We start from the raw sequence: 18,911 nt of genomic DNA, 5'->3' as shown, positions 1-18,911 counted from the left end.
GTGGATCAACCTTCAGATAGCAGTGGAGCCTCTACCCACGTTGATCAAGTATATTACGAAGGAAGACATGGAAAGGCGGGGGATTATCGGAGAGAATGTGTCCACTAATATACATTAAGATATAAGTAAGCTCATTTAAGACCGAGTTCCTAAATTAGAATTGGAATTAGATTTTAAGACACAAGATGTGCAGAACACAACGCTCAGTAAAGAAAATGCCGGCGGAATTGACTAAGAGAACTTTCAGCAGAACTTATTGATGTTAAAAAGAATACTGTATGATTAGTAGCTTAGCCGCCATGTACAGAATTAATATAGAAACTATTATGTAGATACGTACTTAATGGTGTTGCGTTTGTGCTTAAGAGTCAATAACTGTATTTGGAAGCAAGCCATAGCAGTGACTCAAATAATAGTGGACTGAAAGGAATAGCACTGAAGAATTCACTTATGAATTTGGAATTGAAAAGTAAGACGACTCTGCAAGCAGAGGTTGGAAGCTTTAAACGCAGAAATAGAAAGTCTGGGAAATACGTTTTTGGGATGTCTGTTTTGCCGGCATGCAATGGTGAACATGAAATTTACTGAAAAGGAAAGTTAAGCGTAAGTTTTCAGTTCGACGGTATGATCGTAGAGTCGACGCGAATGTTATTTTGTTATTTTCAGACAGATAGTAAATGGATCTCCACACAGGAAACCTCCTGCAGTGCAATCAGACACAATGCTTTATTACATTTGGTGAAATGTATTTGCGAATCTAACGCACTGGTTTTGCTTTGACACAGTAATTGCGAGCGAAGAAACATCTGGTAAGCAATGAAATGTAACAGTTGGCTCCAAAGAACTATTGCAGATGACTAAGGATTTTTAAAAATGTAGCGCTAATAAGAATATATGAAACTGAAATGAACTATAAGCTACACTATAGATACATGACAATACAATATGACTGGGAATACATAAATTAACATAACCTTTATTGTGGGAATTGAGAACATCCCCACCACGCCTCCGCTTCCTCGACCAATAGCTTAGATAAATATAACAATTTCCTTCTTTGTCTCACTGTGCTTACTGAGCCGCCAGTTCTTACAGTTAAGAAAAGAAAAATAATTTATCTCTGTTTTGCTCAAATTGCTCTAGAAAAGAACAGGAGCTTCGTGAATAAGTAAACAACAGCAGTGTCCTTTGGTTCCTAGCGGATCATATAAGGGCATATGGGAGCGGAAACATTTTTACAGTTCATCCATATCTACACAATTACCGTGCAGTTCATCGAACCACTTTCAGACTGCTTCTATACCATTCCACTCTCGAACACCGTGCTGGAAAAGGAAAGTTAATTGTTTCTGTACAAGTTCTGAATTGTGATGATCATTTCTTCCTTTGAAACATGGAGCCAATAAAACACTGTCATAACATAACGAAGATGGCACATTTATTTTCCATGAAAAATCTCGCTGCAGCGAAAAACGCTTTACTTTAATGATTTCCACTAGAACTCGGTTATCACATACCTGACACTCTCTCCTCTATTTCACGTAATACAGAAAGCTGCTATTCTTTGGATTTTTCCAGTATCGATCGTCTATCCTATATGGCAATGATCCCCTACCTCACAGCAATACTGTAGCAGAGGACGGTCAAGTATAGTATGGCACTCTCTTTACTGTGTAGGAAAGAGACTTCCCTACAATATTATGTATGTGATCCTTCCTATTTAAATTGTTCTTAACTTTAATTCCTAAGCATTTATTTGAATTCAAGACTTTAGATTTGGGTGGCTTATAGTGTTAGCCAAATTTAACGGATTCCTTTTAGTACTCATGTGGATGGTCACACATTTTTCTTTTTTAAGAGTTAATTGCTAATTTCTGCTTCGTAGAGATATCCTCCTAAGTCATTTTTCAACTGATTATGATCATCTAAAGACTTTACTAGATCCTAAATGACAGCATCACCTGCAGACAATATTATAGGCATACTCAGATTATCTCCTGAGTTATTGATATAGATTAGTAACAGCAGAGGGCCTACAATACTTCCTTGGGGAATGCGAGAGATCACTTTAGTTCTACTCCATGGTTTTCCGTCTGTGGTCGCTGAAGTACTAGTTTAAAGGAAATTAAAGGAAATGAGACAGGAATAAGTGAAAAATATCGCATTTATTTAAGTTATCGACAAACTTCATACACTGCACAGTTTATTAATTGTTTCATAAATTAAGTAACGAATTTCATGTTACTTTCTTTCATTATTGCTTCTATTCAATAACTAACATCACTTCACAATATCAACAGTATAAAAGTTCTGACTACTCTTAACATTTTCTACACAAATGCACAACATAACACATGCTACTAATGTTTCTGTGAACATGGCACATGACTCTTCATGTATAGTGGTCAAATGACGTATCTTCCGATATGAAAATGAATTACTACACAAATAAAAGGTGGTAATCAGAGACGTATGCTTTTCTCTTTGTATCTAGAACTTTTCTACGTCATTCTGTGCCAACAGACAGGTATTGTAACAAAACACGACCATCATTACCATTAACATCACTTACATTCTTAGAAAAACAAACGATTCCATGTACTACAGCTATGCATAAACAATCGACAGTGCTGGGTACTGCGAAACATTTATTACTCCCTGAGGTTTGTAAACATTTGCCGAGAAAGTTCATGAAACCTAAGCTGGATATGGACTTCACCCACAATTTCAGTTGCAGGTCATTTTGCCTGCAATATGGAAATGTTCGGGAAATTTCATTCGGCATGATTTGCTAGCTTGCATCCACCATGAGTTCCAAATAAAGCAACACATTGTGGTTTTTCTTGTCGTTAAGTCGTCATTAAAATGACAACAATAAAAAATCACAAGCAAACTGTCTTCCTGATCAAGTTACTGTGATAATGTAGCAGGGACCATACGAAATTAATACGTAGTTTCCTCCAATTATGGCAAAAGATGAGCACATTGAAGAAATGGAAAAGATGAGCGTGTATAGGACATCATGTCAGATACTATCGGAAACCATTATTTACTGTCTGTGTGATCGGGTACAATTCCTTAATGCAACTAAATATTTCAGACAACTTTTTATAACAGTTAAAACTACATGATTAGAAAATGAATGCGCAACTTTAGAAACCAACCAAGAATCACTGAACGTGAGAAAAGACAAAATAAGATATATGGATACAATAAACTGGAAATGTAATAATTTATAGAAATGTGTGAAGTTCAGGGTATTGCTACAGCACATTTGGACATTTTAGCGCAATGAACGAGTAACTTAATTGTATCATTTATAACGAACCATAATGATGCATTGACCATATCCGGTTCTCTCCAAAGATGTAAAATTACTAATTATGTGAGTACCATGACGACATTCAATGACAACATTTTAACGCAGTGGCATTTACATTGTAAATAAAATAAGTGTGTCGAAAGACAATGGCAACCACTTCTCACTTACTAGCCAAACAGTGGAATCTGCTACGAGAAATAAAATTCCAGCATGTATTAACATTGTAATTCTTACAGTAGCTGTACTTATCTGCAGGATGATGCAGAAATTAATGAACATAATAAATGAAACAGCATCGTAACTACATATCCTTTAATTAATATGCGGACGGAAAACCGCTTCTACACCGACACACAAAAACACTATGATATTACTATGCATCATACACGTTCATTTCCCACAAAAATGTTGTAGAAATACCACTTACATAGCAATATTCCTGATACTTTATTCTTCTTCTGTGTAAGCAAAACAGGAACACCATTAACTGTAGGATCAGTTTCTGTCTTCGTGTATCAGTTTTGTCACATCATTGGCTAAACCATAGGTTTTCAAAAGTGAAGCACCACAAACGTGTCTCGATTCTATTTGAAAGAATGATAGCACGCATACAGATTTATTATCGGCATCAAGTTTATATTGTTTTCTTTCATATCAGCCTCTGATCAAAAGTCACACACAGAATTACTCGCAAGTAACTGGTATACAAAGTCGTATGCATCTGTGATAATATTATCCCGTGATTCCATTGTCAAGTCAACTGTCACGCAAGATTTTTACATCAAATGTGTGGAGAAACTGCTAAGTTAACAACGCCTAACACATCCAGCAGCCTTTGGCAGAGAGATGTAATTGTCACTCTCTAATGTCTAAGCCCTGAGTTTGCAATTCCGCATTTGGTACATTCTTTAAGCAGAAAGTGCTGCGTACTATAGACAGTGCAATGATGAAAAGTTGTCCCCGCACTGAGCGAACCAGATGAGTGATACTAGAAGATGCTCTCGAAACGTAAGACTGAATCTGCAGCAGATCCAAGAATACGTGTGTCCGAAGCGGGGAAAGCTTTTATTAAAGGGCGGCGGAAATTAATCTGTTTCATTTCTTGCACCGAGCAGAACAAATGCGGCATTTTATTGGTTACAATTAACAATGCTGTTAAAGAAAACAAAGTGTTTCAATAATTTAACATAATAATAGTAAGTGTTCAGTTAATTTTCACCCGCTCAAGCGTTTAGTAAGACGTGAAAATTGAATAATACGGTTGACTGGAATTCAAGATTAGTTACATGCATCGCAAAAAAAGTGAAAAGAGTCGTGCCAACTTATGATAACAAAGAGGGAATTAACTTGGTAAAAAAAAATCGACGGGAAACCCCATTCCTATAGATGTGTCTGACTGATGTCACTGATGTTACTGATCTATGCTACTAAAATTAGCTGACAGCAAAATACTTGTAATCCAGCGAACCTATTTGACTACCTTGCTGTAGAGTGAAGGAAACAGTAAAATCCCTCACTTTTAATTAAACTAAAAAATATTGCCGTATTTTATAAAAAGTAGTTACATACGATTAGAAGGTTTACCACGATTTTACCGACGAAACTATTGGCTGTTATCTTGCAAGAGTTTCCAGCTGTTAAATAATGCGGTGCTGTTTAGTGTCGCGTCAGAGTATCGTCATTTTCTGCTTCTATTAAGTTTTCTGATACATGAACATCTAGGGACTTTACCTGTAAACGAGTGGAAATCAGGAGGTCGACCGCATTGGAAAGGACACTTCCAGGCCCTCAGCATTTATTCTGCAGATGTTAGGTGCGAGATTAGCAACATTTTGGCATTATATGAATTGTCATTACGAATGATCTCTAACATATGTAAAAATTCGCTTTGAGTGTTTCATTTGGGCATCTAGGGATGGACAGACCACCAAAAAGTGTTTGTCACACGTTAAAAAATTACAGCAAAGAAGCTTACAGTAAAAAAGTACCAGGTTTCTTATAGTGACGTTGATGACATCGGTTGGAAAGCAACTCACTTTGAAAAGTTCAATGGTCTGTGACAGGAACTGGTTCATAAACACATGGCTTCAACACACTACGAATGTAAACTGTTTCGACGGTGGCAAATTAAAACTGTCCGCCGGATCGGCACTCGAATCCGGAACGTTCGTCTTTCGGGGACTGAGGTATCCAGGATGTGACACGTAGGTTTGTAGAACATTTACTCGGGAAGGGCAAAGGTTCCAGGCTCGAGTACCCATTCAGCGATTAATTTCAACCCACCAGGAAGTGCCTGCACACTAGTTCGGCTGCTCTTAATAAATTAAACAAAACACGAAATAAAACGTGAACCGCACTTTCTCTGAGCCCTCGCCTTTGGTAGAGTGTCATAACAGTTCTTTTATGTGAAGTGAACAACCCCATCAGCTATCGGTTACACCACAGCAATCAACAAAATGTTATTCCCCACGGTCTCCACGGACGAGTGGTAAACTAAAAACCAAACACAAATTTTGAAAACGCGGGCACAGTCTGCTGGGGACATTGAACCATTGTAATTAATGTGCACAACGCAGATGCAGGTCGCTTTTTGTTCCATACATGTTTAGCAGTTTCGCTCATCAGACGCGAGAACACTCCAGCAATACGTTACAAATTAAAAGTAGAGCTCAATATCATCGTCAGTACCACATTTTACTTTTCAGGTATAACGTGCTGTCAAAAGGGCAGTGCATATCGAAGGGTGCTCGTGTCCAGGAGTGAAATCGTTAGTAAGAAATCGAGCAACACTCGTCCTCGGATGTGTTATGTACATCAAATGTGAATTGCAGGGCAGCGAGCCGATTAACAGAAGTCACGGAGCTGACGTGCGACGTTTCGGCAGTGAAACACGCTTTATTCGACACCAGTAGCCTAAACGTATTTGCCTGAAGAGTGCACCGAGATTTAAAAATATTGCGCACTTCCTTGTACCTTCCCGAAAGTGTTGAGCAAATCAGCAAGCACTGTGGAGCACAGCGCAGCGGGGTTAGGAGTTGAGCGAAGTGTTGCCTATGCCGACGGCGCTGCCGGGCAGCTCGCCGCTCTGTATGGAGAAGTGGCGGTAGCTGATGTACTCCTGCGGCAGCTGCGGCTCGCGCTTCGCCTGCTGGCGCTGCTTCTTGATCTTGAGGTAGCCCAGCACCGAGACGAGCGCCACGAAGACGACGCAGCCCATGCAGGAGCCGACGATGAGGCCGAGGCGGCGCGTCAGCACGGAGCCGGCGCCGACGCCGCCCGCGCCCACAGCACCGCCCCCGACGCCGACGCCGACGCCCGGCAGCCCGGCGCCGCCCTCCGGCTCGGCCAGCGTGCGCACCTCGGTGCAGCGCGTGCTGGTCGACTCGCGCAGCACCGGCAGCGCCGCCGCGTTGGACGAGCCGTTGCCGTTGCCGTTGCCGGCGGCGGCGTCGCCCTCTGCCAGCGTGCCCGCCGCCGACACCTCGCCGTCAGCGCCCGGCGCGCCGGCAGCGCCCCAGAGGTCTTCCGCCGACGACTGCCAATCGCCGAGCGCCGCCACGCAGATGAGGTAGCGGGTGTCCGCCGTGAGCCGCACTAGCCGCGCAGACCTGGCACCGCGGTCCAGCATCGTGCCGCGAACCTGCCGGCCCAGAAGAGTGCCCAGCTGAAAACTAACCACTCTCAACGGTGCAAACATATAAAATTACTACGAACATACGAGGTAGCCTGTACTTACGTGGGGGTAGGAGGTCAAAGGGGCCGACTTTGAGCAGGAGAAGCAGAACAGGATATTTTAATTTTCATTGTCTATACCTTTACAAGCTTTCGAAATGTGGTGCTACAAAAGAATCCTAAAGATTAGATGGGTAGATCACACAACTAATGAGGAGGTATTGAATAGAGTTGGGGAGAAGAGGAGTTTGTGGCACAACTTGACAAGAAGAAGGGACCGGTTGGTAGGACATGTTCTGAGGCATCAAGGGATCACAAATTTAGCATTGGAGGGCAGTTTGGAGAGTAAAAATCGTAGAGGGAGACCAAGAGATGAATACACTAAGCAGATTCAGAAGGATGTAGTTTGCAGTAGGTACTGGGAGATGAAGAAGCTTGCACAGGATAGAGTAGCATGGAGAGCTGCATCAAACCAGTCTCAGGACTGAAGACCACAACAACAACAACAACAACAACAACATACTTTTACAAATAAATTCATAAGCTTTCCTGGCAGATTAAAACTGTGTGCCGGACCGAGACTTTAACTCGGGACCTTTGCTTTTCGCGGGCAAGTGCTCTACCATCATCACCCAAGCATGACTCACGCCCCGTCCACACAAGTTTACTTTCGCCAGTACCTCCAAACTTCACAGAAGCTCTTCTGCGAACCTAGCAGAACTAGCACTCCTGGAACAGATTTTAATCTGCCAGGTAAGTTTCGTAACAGCGCAGGCTCCGCTGCAGAGTGAATATCTCATTCTGAAAACATCCCCCAGGCTGTGGACAAGCCATGTCTCCACAGTATCCTTTCTTCCAGGAGTGCTAGTTCTGCTACGTTCGCAGAAGAGCTTCTGTGAAGTTTGGAAAGCAGGAGACGAGGTCCTGGCGGAAGTATAGGTGTGAGGAGAGGGCGTGACTCGTTGTTGGCTAGCTCAGATGGTAGAACACTTGCCCGCGAAAGGCAAAGGTCCCGAGTTCACGTCTCGCCAGGTACACAGTTTTAATCTGCCAGGGAAGTTTCATAACACCGCACAACCCGCTGCAGAGTAAAAACCTCATTCTGAAATTCATAAGCCCTTGTCAGCATGACCGGGAAGGATTCAGAATTTATACTCATAGCAGTGAAATTTGAAAAACATAACAATATGAAATTCTTTTACATATGAAATTTCATCATTCTTTTTACGTACTATTGGCTGCATTTGTTGCTATAGGTACACATTCCTTTATAATTAAAGAGAGATTCTTCGATGAATTTTGCACAGCATACGAACCATACTCACAGCTGTATGAAAATCTAGAATTATCCAACTCTATTAAGATCTGTGGTAAAAATTGAGACAATTAACTATAAAATTTGAGTTCTTTTTGAACATTAAGTATAAAATGAAACAGCTCATTCGTTTTTTTCATAATGTAAACAAATTCTGGAATGTTACACACCTGTGAGTATGGTTTATATGCTGTGCAAAACTCATAAAATGATCTCTCTTAGTGCGACTGCTACGGTCGCAGGTTCGAATCCTGCCTCGGGCATGGATGTGTGTGATGTCCTTACGTTAGTTAGGTTTAAGTATTTCTAAGTTCTAGGGGACTTATGACCACAGCAGTTGAGTCACATAGTGCTCGGAGCCATTTGAATTTGATCTCTCTTACTTATGAAGGGAAGTTTACCTATAGCAACAAATGCAGCCAATAGTAAGTGAAAAAACGATGAAACTTCACATGTAAAACATTTTATTTTCTTATCTTTTTCAACTTCCACTGCTATGAGTGTGAAGCCTGAATCCTTCCTGTTCATGTTGACATAGTTTTATGAATTTATTTGTAACAGTATAGACACTGGAAATTAAAATATCCTGTGGTAGCTCTCCTGCTCCAAGTAGGCCCGCTTGACGTCCTACCCTCGTTAAGTACACTCTAGTCAATGTATTTCACATAGATTAAAACATTGCAAAGCAAATGTGATGATGCGCGCGCTAAGCGAAAACGCTCACTATCCAACCAAAAGGATCTGGATATCTTTTAGTGGACGTTAATTTTGCTTGTCTCCACGCTTCCCCTTTATGACAGCGTTAATAGTCTTTGAAGGCAGCGTCAGCAATGCCGTGGAGTGTTGTTTTTTTGGAGGCTATGCCGTCCGTTTTGTGACAACGTCACTGTCATTTCAAAATTTTGTGAACTATTCAGCCTGTTATTTGTTGGTAATTTATTGTTGAATTAATGTATATAATTTATGTGTGTTACTCTGGGTTTGTGTCTACGGTTCTATCACTACAGAACTCAGCGTACTTACGTTTTTGTGTTAGTAGTACGACTAGCCCCCCTATGAACCATGGACCTTGCCGTTGGTGGGAAGGCTTGCATGCCTCAGCGATACAGATAGCCGTACCGTAGGTACAACCACAACGGAGGGGTATCTGTTGAGAGGCCAGACAAACGTGTGGTTCCCGAAGAGGGGCAGCAACCTTTTCAGTAGTTGCAAGGGCAACAGTCTAAATGATTGACTGCTCTGGCCTTGTAACAATAACCAAAAGGACCTTGCTGTGCAGGTACTGCGAACGGCTGAAAGCAAGGGGAAACTACGACCGTAATTTTTCCCGAGGGCATGCAGCTTTACTGTATGATTAAATGATGATGGCGTCCTCTTGGGTAAAATATTCCGGAGTAAAATAGTCCCCCATTCGGATCTCCGGGCTGGGACTACTCAAGAGGACGTCGTTATCAGGAGAAAGAAAACTGGCGTTCTACGGATCGGAGCGTGGAATGTCGGATCCCTTAATCGGGCAGGTAGGTTAGAAAATTTAAAAAGGGAAATGGATAGGTTAAAGTTAGATATAGTGGTAATTAGTGAAGTTCGGTGGCAGGAGGAACAAGACTTTTGGTCAGGTGAATACAGGGTTATAAATACAAAATCAAATAGGGGTAATGCATTAGTAGGTTTAATAATGAATAAAAGAATAGGAGTGCGGGTTAGCTACTACAAACAGCATAGTGAACGCATTATTGTGGCCAAGATAGACACAAAGCCCATGCCTACTACAGTAGTAAAAGTTTATATGCCAACTAGCTCTGCAGATGATGAAGAAATAGATGAAATGTATGACGAGATAAAAGAAATTATTCAGGTAGTGAAGGGAGACGAAAATTTAATAGTCATGGGTGACTGGAATTCGTCAGTAGGAAAAGGGAGAGAAGGAAACATAGTAGGAGAATATGGATTGAGGGGAAGAAATGAAAGAGGGGGCCGCCTTGTAGAATTTTGCACAGAGCATAATCATAGCTAACACTTGGTTCAAGAATCATAAAAGAAGGTTGTATACCTGGAAGAATCCTAGAGATACTAAAAGGTATCAGATAGATTATATAATGGTAAGACAGAGATTTAGGAAGCAGGTTTTAAACTGTAAGACATTTCCAGGGGCAGATGTGGATTCTGACCACAATCTATTGGTTATGAACTGCAGATTGAAACTGAAGAAACTGCAAAGGGTGGGAATTTAAGGAGTTGGGACCTGGATAAACTGAAAGAAACAGAGGTTGTACAGAGTTTCAGGGAGAGCATAAGGGAACAATTGACAGGAATGGAGGAAAGAAATACAGTAGAAGAAGAATGGGTAGCTTTGAGGGATGAAGTAGTAAAGGCAGCAGAGGATCAAGTAGATAAAAAGACGAGGCCTAGTAGAAATCCTTCGGTAACAGAAGAAATATTGAATTTAATTGATGAAAGGAGAAAATATAAAAATGCAGTAAATGAAGCAGGCAAAAAGGAATACAAACGTCTCAAAAATGAGATCGACAGGAAGTGCAAAATGGCTAAGCAGGGATGGCTAGAGGACAAATGTAAGGATGTAGAGGCTTATCTCACTAGGGGTAAGATAGATACTGCCTACAGGAAAATTAAAGAGACCTTTGGAGATAAGAGAACCACTTGTATGAACATCAAGAGCTCAGATGGAAACCCAGTTCTAAGCAAAGAAGGGAAAGCAGAAAGGTGGAAGGAGTATACAGAGGGTCTATACAAGGGCGATGTACTTGAGGACAATATTATGGAAATGGAAGAGGATGTAGATGAAGATGAAATGGGAGATACGATACTGCGTGAAGAGTTTGACAGAGCACTGAAAGACCTGAGTCGAAACAAGGCCCCCGGAGTAGACAACATTCCATTGGAACTACTGACGGCCTTGGGAGAGCCAGTCCTGCCAAAACTCTACCATCTGGTGAGCAAGATGTATGAAACAGTCGAAATACCCTCAGACTTCAAGAAGAATATAATAATTCCAATCCCAAAGAAAGCAGGTGTTGACAGACGTGAAAATTACCGAACAATCAGTTTAATAAGCCACAGCTGCAAAATACTAACACGAATTCTTTACAGACGAATGGAAAAACTAGTAGAAGCCGACCTCGGGGAAGATCTGTTTGGATTCCGTAGAAATACTGGAACACGTGAGGCAATACTGACCTTACGACTTTTCTTAGAAGAAAGATTAAGGAAAGGCAAACCTACGTTTCTAGCATTATTAGATTTAGAGAAAGCTTTTGACAATGTTGACTGGAATACTCTCTTTCAAATTCTAAAGGTGGCAGGGGTAAAATACAGGGAGCGAAAGGCTATTTACAATTTGTACAGAAACCAGACGGCAGTTATAAGAGTCGAGGGACATGAAAGGGAAGCAGTGGTTGGGAAGGGAGTAAGACAGGGTTGTAGCCTCTCCCCGATGCTATTCAATCTGTATATTGAGCAAGCAGTAAAGGAAACAAAAGAAAAATTCGGAATAGGTATTAAAATCCTTGGAGAAGAAATAAAAACCTTGAGGTTCGCCGATGACATTGTAATTCTGTCAGAGACAGCAAAGGACTTGGAAGAGCAGTTGAACGGAATGGACAGTGTCTTGAAGGGAGGATATAAGATGAACATCAACAAAAGCAAAACGAGGATAATGGAATGTAGTCGAATTAAGTCGGTTGATGTTGAGGGTATTAGATTAGGAAATGAGACACTTTAAGTAGTAAAGGAGTTTTGCTATTTGAGGAGCAAAATAACTGATGATGGTAGAAGTAGAGAGGATATAAAATGTAGACTGGCAATGGCAAGGAAAGCGTTTCTGACGAAGAGAAATTTGTTAACATCGAATATAGATTTAAGTGTCAGGAAGTCATTTCTGAAAGTATTTGTATGGAGTGTAGCCATGTATGGAAGTGAAACATGGACGGTTAATAGTTTGGACAAGAAGAGAATAGAAGCTTTCGAAATGTGGTGCTACAGAAGAATGCTGAAGATTAGATGGGTAGATCACATAACTAATGAGGAGGTACTGAATAGGATTGGGGAGAAGAGGAGTTTGTGGCACAACTTGACCAGAAGAAGGGATCGGTTGGTAGGACATGTTCTGAGGCATCAAGGGATCACCAATGTAGTATTGGAGGGCAGCGTGGAGGGTAAAAATCGTAGGGGGAGACCAAGAGATGAATACACTACGCAGATTCAGAAGGATGTAGGTTGCAGTAGGTACTGGGAGATGAAGAAGCTTGCACAGGATAGAGTAGCATGGAGAGCTGCATCAAACCAGTCTCAGGACTGAAGACCACAACAACAACAACAACAACAGTACGACTAGGACTGCTGAAATCTCACATTCAAAAACATAACGTAGCAACACCTCCTCTATACTTTTTGACATTAGACGTGATGATAGGCAACGTGGTCCAGAAATTTGTCAAACCCAAACCCCTCCATTGGACTGCCATCAGATATATCTTAATTCATGATTCCAAATTACTCTTTTCCAGTCGTCCACTGTCCAGTGGCACTGCTTAACACTAACTACAGAAATATGTGGCTCATGAGGAGCTGATAGACCATTTTAAAGCATTCCTTTTAACTACACATACATAATCATAGTGCTAGATGGAGTGCTGCTAACACTTGACAACCCACGAGTGATTTCTTCCCCTGATTTCTTGCCATTTTTACAACCACACATCACAATGACCGACGGTTCCTGTTTGTGAGCACATGAGTCAGCCCGCTCTCGGTTTAGCTGGTATAGTTGTTCATTCACGTTTCCACTTTATAGCCACATCACCACCAGTGGCAGCTTTACAATGGTTCACAAGGCCCTGCTGGATTAGTCACTCAGATTACATGCAATGAGTAGGCCACTCCCGATATCACTGAGCAATCCTCATCGGCCCATCCGCTTCTACTGCTACTCTAGTGCCAATGTAATGTCCCAGAGTCTGTGTTCCGTCTCATGGAAGCACAACAGGGTTATGCCCGTCTGGCTTCCACCGTGGCTTTAATTATTAATGAAAATGGCGGTATTTTATATACCTGAATGATAGTGTCCATGTTTGGTTGATGTCTGTAATTCGTTATATCTTAAATTGTCTGGAGTGAGTGGATACACATTGATGACCCAAAACGTTACGACTAACCTGCTTAATCGCATGTTTGTCAGTCTTTGGAACGAAATACATCACTTATTCAGAGTATCAGGGATCCGACTGTTCGTTGGTAATTTTATGGAAGGTCACGTAATTCTCTTAAATAACGCGCCACTGATTTGCGTACGCAGTGATGGCACCCGATAGCGACCCTCATGGGTTCCATAGAATCTACATCACGCGAATCTGGTTGCCGGGACATAAACGTGATATCCACTTTTGCAACTTCTATTCATGGCAAATCTCAATTTTTACCGTATGCAGTTAATATGATATTCTCGGGGAAGAAGTTGGTGATGGGCACTTCCGCAATTTCTGTTCGTGCCATCGTCGTTATTTTTACCGTTTGTTCTTAAGATGGTATTCTCAAGGAACTTAGACACTATTTTCGATGTCACTATAAGTTACCGAACTCAGAGATTCAAACTTACCATACTTATGCAGAAAACGGCAAGAACGTAGTTTCTAGCCGTTTTTGAACCATGGGCCTCAATTATATAAATAATCAACGACAGAAACTTTCAACAGCAAATTCTTTAGGCATTTATCTAGAAAAGCCATTTTCTAGTTTTCGAAAATCTTTATCCTTTATCAGGATACACCCGAAGAACGATGGCTTTTCGGTGTCAGAAGTGCCAATTTGGGAGGGGAGGGGATTTCTATGATTTCTTTTCTTTTTAGTGTGTTACATGTCTATAGACATGGAGAACCTTTGTCAAACATTGCTTCGTCGATAGCGCATTGCTGAAGAAAGGTAAGCAAGTCCTTTGATCCTCAAGATGTACACAAGATCGTGAGTCAGCTGAAGCTATGTTACGAAACTGAAGTATTTCATAGATCTTGAATAATGGAGGCAGCCCGACCTTTCAGCTATGGAAAATTTGTGAAAGAATCGCTTATGTCTGCCGCAGCAATTTTATGTCCAGCGGAAGTTCGTGGTCTCGAAACACTGAGTCTTTTAAGGAGAAGTGTTTGCAGATGTGTTGAAGTACGCCGGCTTTGTAGCCGAGCGGTGCTAGGCGCTTCAGTCTAGAACCGCGCGACAGCTACGGTCGCAGGTTCGAATCCTGCCTCGGGAATGGATGTGTGTGATGTCCTTAGTTTAGTTAGGTTTATATAGTTCTAAGTTCTAGGGGACTGATGACCTCAGATTTTAAGTCCCATAGTGCTCAGAGCCATTTCAACCTTTTCTTTTTTGTTTTGTTGAAGTACGGCGAACGACTTGGAAGTGCAGTTAAAAAAAAAGAACAAGGATTTTTAATCCACCCTCTCTTGAATGTGGACGAAAGCACTGATGTAACTTGTTTAATAACAAGTATATATCCGAATGAAATAAGACGTTTACTGCTACCAGTCACTGTTAGTTATTTCCAAAACGCGTGTCGAATGTTTAAGCCTCCATCATCAGGTGGATGTACATGTGTTAGTATGACATACATGTTTGTGTGGTGTGACGGTTTTGGTGTGACTTGTGGCACTGTCTAGTAGAGAAACAAAAGCACTGTTCCAGAACATGGTTTTGTTGAGGTTTTTGACTGAAAACTAAACTTTTATCTAAAGGTGACAGTATACAAGTAAGATAGATTATCTTTAGTGGTCAAATGCCGCTTTCACTAGCGTAAAACATTACATTTAAATTGTCACATTTTGTAAACAAAGACGGTATTCGGAATGTAATAGGAGCAAAGGACATGTAGCGAAACAGAAATATTACCTCACAGTACAAAGACATCATAACACATTGACTTTGGAATATGTTTTAAAGAATTTTAGAGATGTATGTTTGTGGTGCAGAATACATTAGTTGGAACGAATATTTCGAGGGGTTTACAGAACCGTTTCTGTCAAGTTTACATAGTCTGAATTTCATACATTTTTACCAAAACAAAAATCTCCACAATCCATTAAACCTTATTCCAATTCAATGATGTTTTTATGTCTTTCTGCTTCGAGGTAATGTTTCTGTTTGGCTAGATATTCTTTGTGTCTAATAGTTTCCAGACACCATCTTTGTTTACAAAATATTGCAGTTTACGTGTGATATGTGGCGATAGTGAAAGGAGCCTGTGACCACTGTAGACATTATATTTTACTTGTTTATTTTCACCTTTATATGTACATATAGTTTTTAGCCAATATCCTCCACAAAACCACGTTCTGAGAGAGTATTTTTGCTTCACTACTACACAGTGCCACGATTTACCCCAACATCGTTACACAACACACACATATGTCAAGCTAACACATGTAAATCCACCTAGTGATGGAGGTTTAAGCCTTCAAAACGCGTTGTGGATATAAATAATGACTGAAAAATACTGACTAGTAACAGTGAACTTGTTGTATCAGACGATATTAATAGCAGTCACTGTAAAACGTAAACTAAGATTTTCGCATATAAACCATCTGTTCTTTGCCTATTACTGCGTGTGTGTGTGTGTGTGTGTGTGTGTGTGTGTGTGTGTGTGTGTGTGAGTGCGCGTGAGTGTGTGTGTGTGTGTGTGTGTGTGTGTGTGTGTGTGTGTGTGTGTGTGTGAAATCGTAAACAACAAATGTAAAAGTATTACGTATTCCAAAATCTAGAACGATCTTTGGATGACCAAATAACTAGTGAATTGCAATGTAATCAGGCAGTGATATAGAAAGAAATCTTGCTATTCGTTTGTCCATGTTCCCTGATTTGTTCACGAAATAAACAAACTTACTCCTGAGAGAGAGCACTTACATTTACAAAGCTCCAGTATTACTGGACACACTTCCATTAAATTATTAAAGCATTTCCAGAACCTTTTAGAAAACATGAATATGAATAAAAATATTATAGTTACAGCAACATACGAACCAAGTACACGTTACATAGTACGTCTGCACCTCTGTCCACTACGCTTCGCTGAACTCTTATCTCATATGAACATGTTCCTAATGCTTTAATCGCCAATATGCTCTTAAATGACATTTCGTTACAACAAATTGTGCCAAGAGTAATGCGTTTCCGACGAAGCTTCAGTGTGTCATGGCCTTGAACTGGTATACTTCCTTAACATATAACTTATAATACGAAAAATATTTAACCACCGATATATCACTTCCCGCCCCTTATTACAACAAATCCTACCAATAACGATACGTTTTCGTGTTATTCTCATTGTGGTGGTGCTCTGAAAAGGCAGATATTAATAGGAGTTAAGTTGTAATATGAACGCCACCATATATGGGCTTCAACTGAAAACAGTGGAATCCCATATGGCGTCTCTCAGTGTGTGTATATGATATAGAGAAAGTTCTTGCCTCTTATGGGTTAAGTGTTTCTTTGCACGATGCCGAAATATCCCAAAAATTATTACCTGTTAGGCAATTGGAAGTGAGCTACGATTCTCGTGCAGCTCCAAGTCCACGTCAGCGCTTATGTCCCGTGAGACGACGGCTTCAATCTATGGTCTGAAATAGCTATGATTTCACAACATGCGACCAGCGAGAAAGGTTCTCCAGCGCCCTCATCGTGGCTGTGCTGTCCGCAATGCCAGTAACCAAGCAGGTGAGCAGTTCCCGTGTGCACTCTTGGCTTAATGAGTTGCGAGAGTGTGAAGATATCAAGGGTACATAAGCGCAAGAACCACTGCACAAATAGTTTAACAGCTTATTCATCAAAGTTGTTGATAATAATTACGTACAGAAGAGAGGAAAAGAAAATTTAGGATATGTTAGATGATCAGTTTGGATTTAGGATAGGTAAAGGAATCACAGAAGTAGTAGTGAGGTAGCAGTTGATTAAGAAGGCGGGATTTAAAAAAATCGAGACATATTCTTAGAATTTCTCGTCCTGGACACAACGTTCCATAACGTAAAATAGTGCAGGACGTTTGGAATTCTCAGAAAAATAGGTATAAACTATATAAGAATATAATATAATATGTACAAGAACCAAGCGGGAATAACGAGAAAGAAAGGCAAAGGCGGAAGTGCTCTGGTTAAGAAGCACGCAGAACAGCTGTGTAGTATATGATCACCAACTAATATTACATGCATAAATCGGAAAGCGGGCGACATGTTGTGGTGTGCGTACTGTAAGACCTTCGGTACACACACCATCAGATTATTTGACTTGTCGCTCTAACGAAGTAGGCGAGTGTCAGCAATATGTCTCGTGGTCTTATCGTGGCGTGTTTATCTTCTGCCGTTAGGTCAGACGATAGAAATGCCACTTGCACGCTTAGAATAGCAGATTGACGGTGACCAACTTAAAACAGAACTTGATTAATTTTCACACACATTTATTAAAATAATAAAATGGATAGACATTACGTAACTTGATTCTGGATGCTGTTTACAATTGACAATCTGAAGTTCCTTTGGTCTTGGTACGTTAATCTTATTCTCACATATCTCTGATACTTGACAAACTGTCCATACATTTCTCTTCATGGCTATGTACAGGAATATGATAATCTTATTAGGCGCAGACTGAAACTTGACTACAGACTAATGCAGACTGACTAATCGGAGGTCTGTACACTCGTTATAATACCTCGCGCGTTCAGGTATCACTGTGCGAGTGTGATCCGCGGGGAGAAAAGATTCTACGTTAGCAGCAATCTCATTGACTGCGTTACATATTAATACGCGGATCAGCGGAAGCAGAATTTGGTCCGTCTCTAAGACAGCGCCATCTCGTAGTGCGGAGACGGACGAGCGCTGCGCCTGCGCTGTTGTGCTTAGCGGGGCGCGCTCTATTGGGAAAGTTGTGTACGCGCTGACTACGCGGAACTATGTACATAACACGTGTTCAAAAATTATCATCACTCACAACATTTAACATTAATTTATAGATGCAAGGAAGTGAAACACATCTTTCTTTCAGTTAATGACGATTTCTGTAGAGCTGGTATGTTTTAGACATCTGAGTTGAAACACAGGACTTCCGTTGCTTTGTCTGTGAGGCGGGAACCTGATGTCCGCTTTCGGTGACCATTTCTCAGGTAAATTCCTTGTGTGAATAGATACTCTAGTCATTCTGAGCAGAAATGAGCACTCAAAAGCGCATTAGACTCCATTACATTAATTATCATTATGTATACCGATAAAGGCCTTCAATAGATTCCTCGATTTAGTAGGATATTGCAAATATTGCTCTTTTTAGTGATGCTAACTATTATTTAATACAGCACAACAAAAAGGTGTGTTAGCATTCGTTTCGCTACCACTAGGATATAGATGGGTAGCTTAAATACAGGAAGCACACTCTTCGCTAAGCGATCTCCTCCACCTATTGGACAAGAACGATTCACTACTAACATACATAGGTCAATCGGGTTGTACAGCATGGATGCAGGACATTTTGTTAATGATGAAATGTTAAACGTTTTGTAGGCTATTAAGCCATTGTCCAACTGAAGTTCATAGCAGACCTGACAGCATAAGAAAT

At 40.8% G+C, this 18,911-nt stretch overlaps 1 protein-coding gene across 1 annotated transcript in view; it reads right to left on the bottom strand.

Moving 5' to 3' along the window:
- Positions 1-6,350: 6,350 nt before the first annotated feature.
- Positions 6,351-18,911, bottom strand: part of LOC126195565 (protein artichoke) — a 209,601-nt gene continuing 197,040 nt past the window's right edge. The window contains exon 7 of the mRNA XM_049934189.1: positions 6,351-6,962. Within this exon, the coding sequence (XP_049790146.1) occupies positions 6,351-6,962 (612 nt within the window). The remainder of the gene's footprint in view (positions 6,963-18,911) is intronic.

This window comes from Schistocerca nitens, chromosome 7, assembly GCF_023898315.1.
Source record: "Schistocerca nitens isolate TAMUIC-IGC-003100 chromosome 7, iqSchNite1.1, whole genome shotgun sequence".
Taxonomy (NCBI): Eukaryota; Metazoa; Arthropoda; class Insecta; order Orthoptera; family Acrididae; genus Schistocerca; species Schistocerca nitens.
The sequence above is the reverse complement of the archived record's forward strand: the minus strand, read 5'-3'. Positions and strand labels throughout refer to the sequence as shown.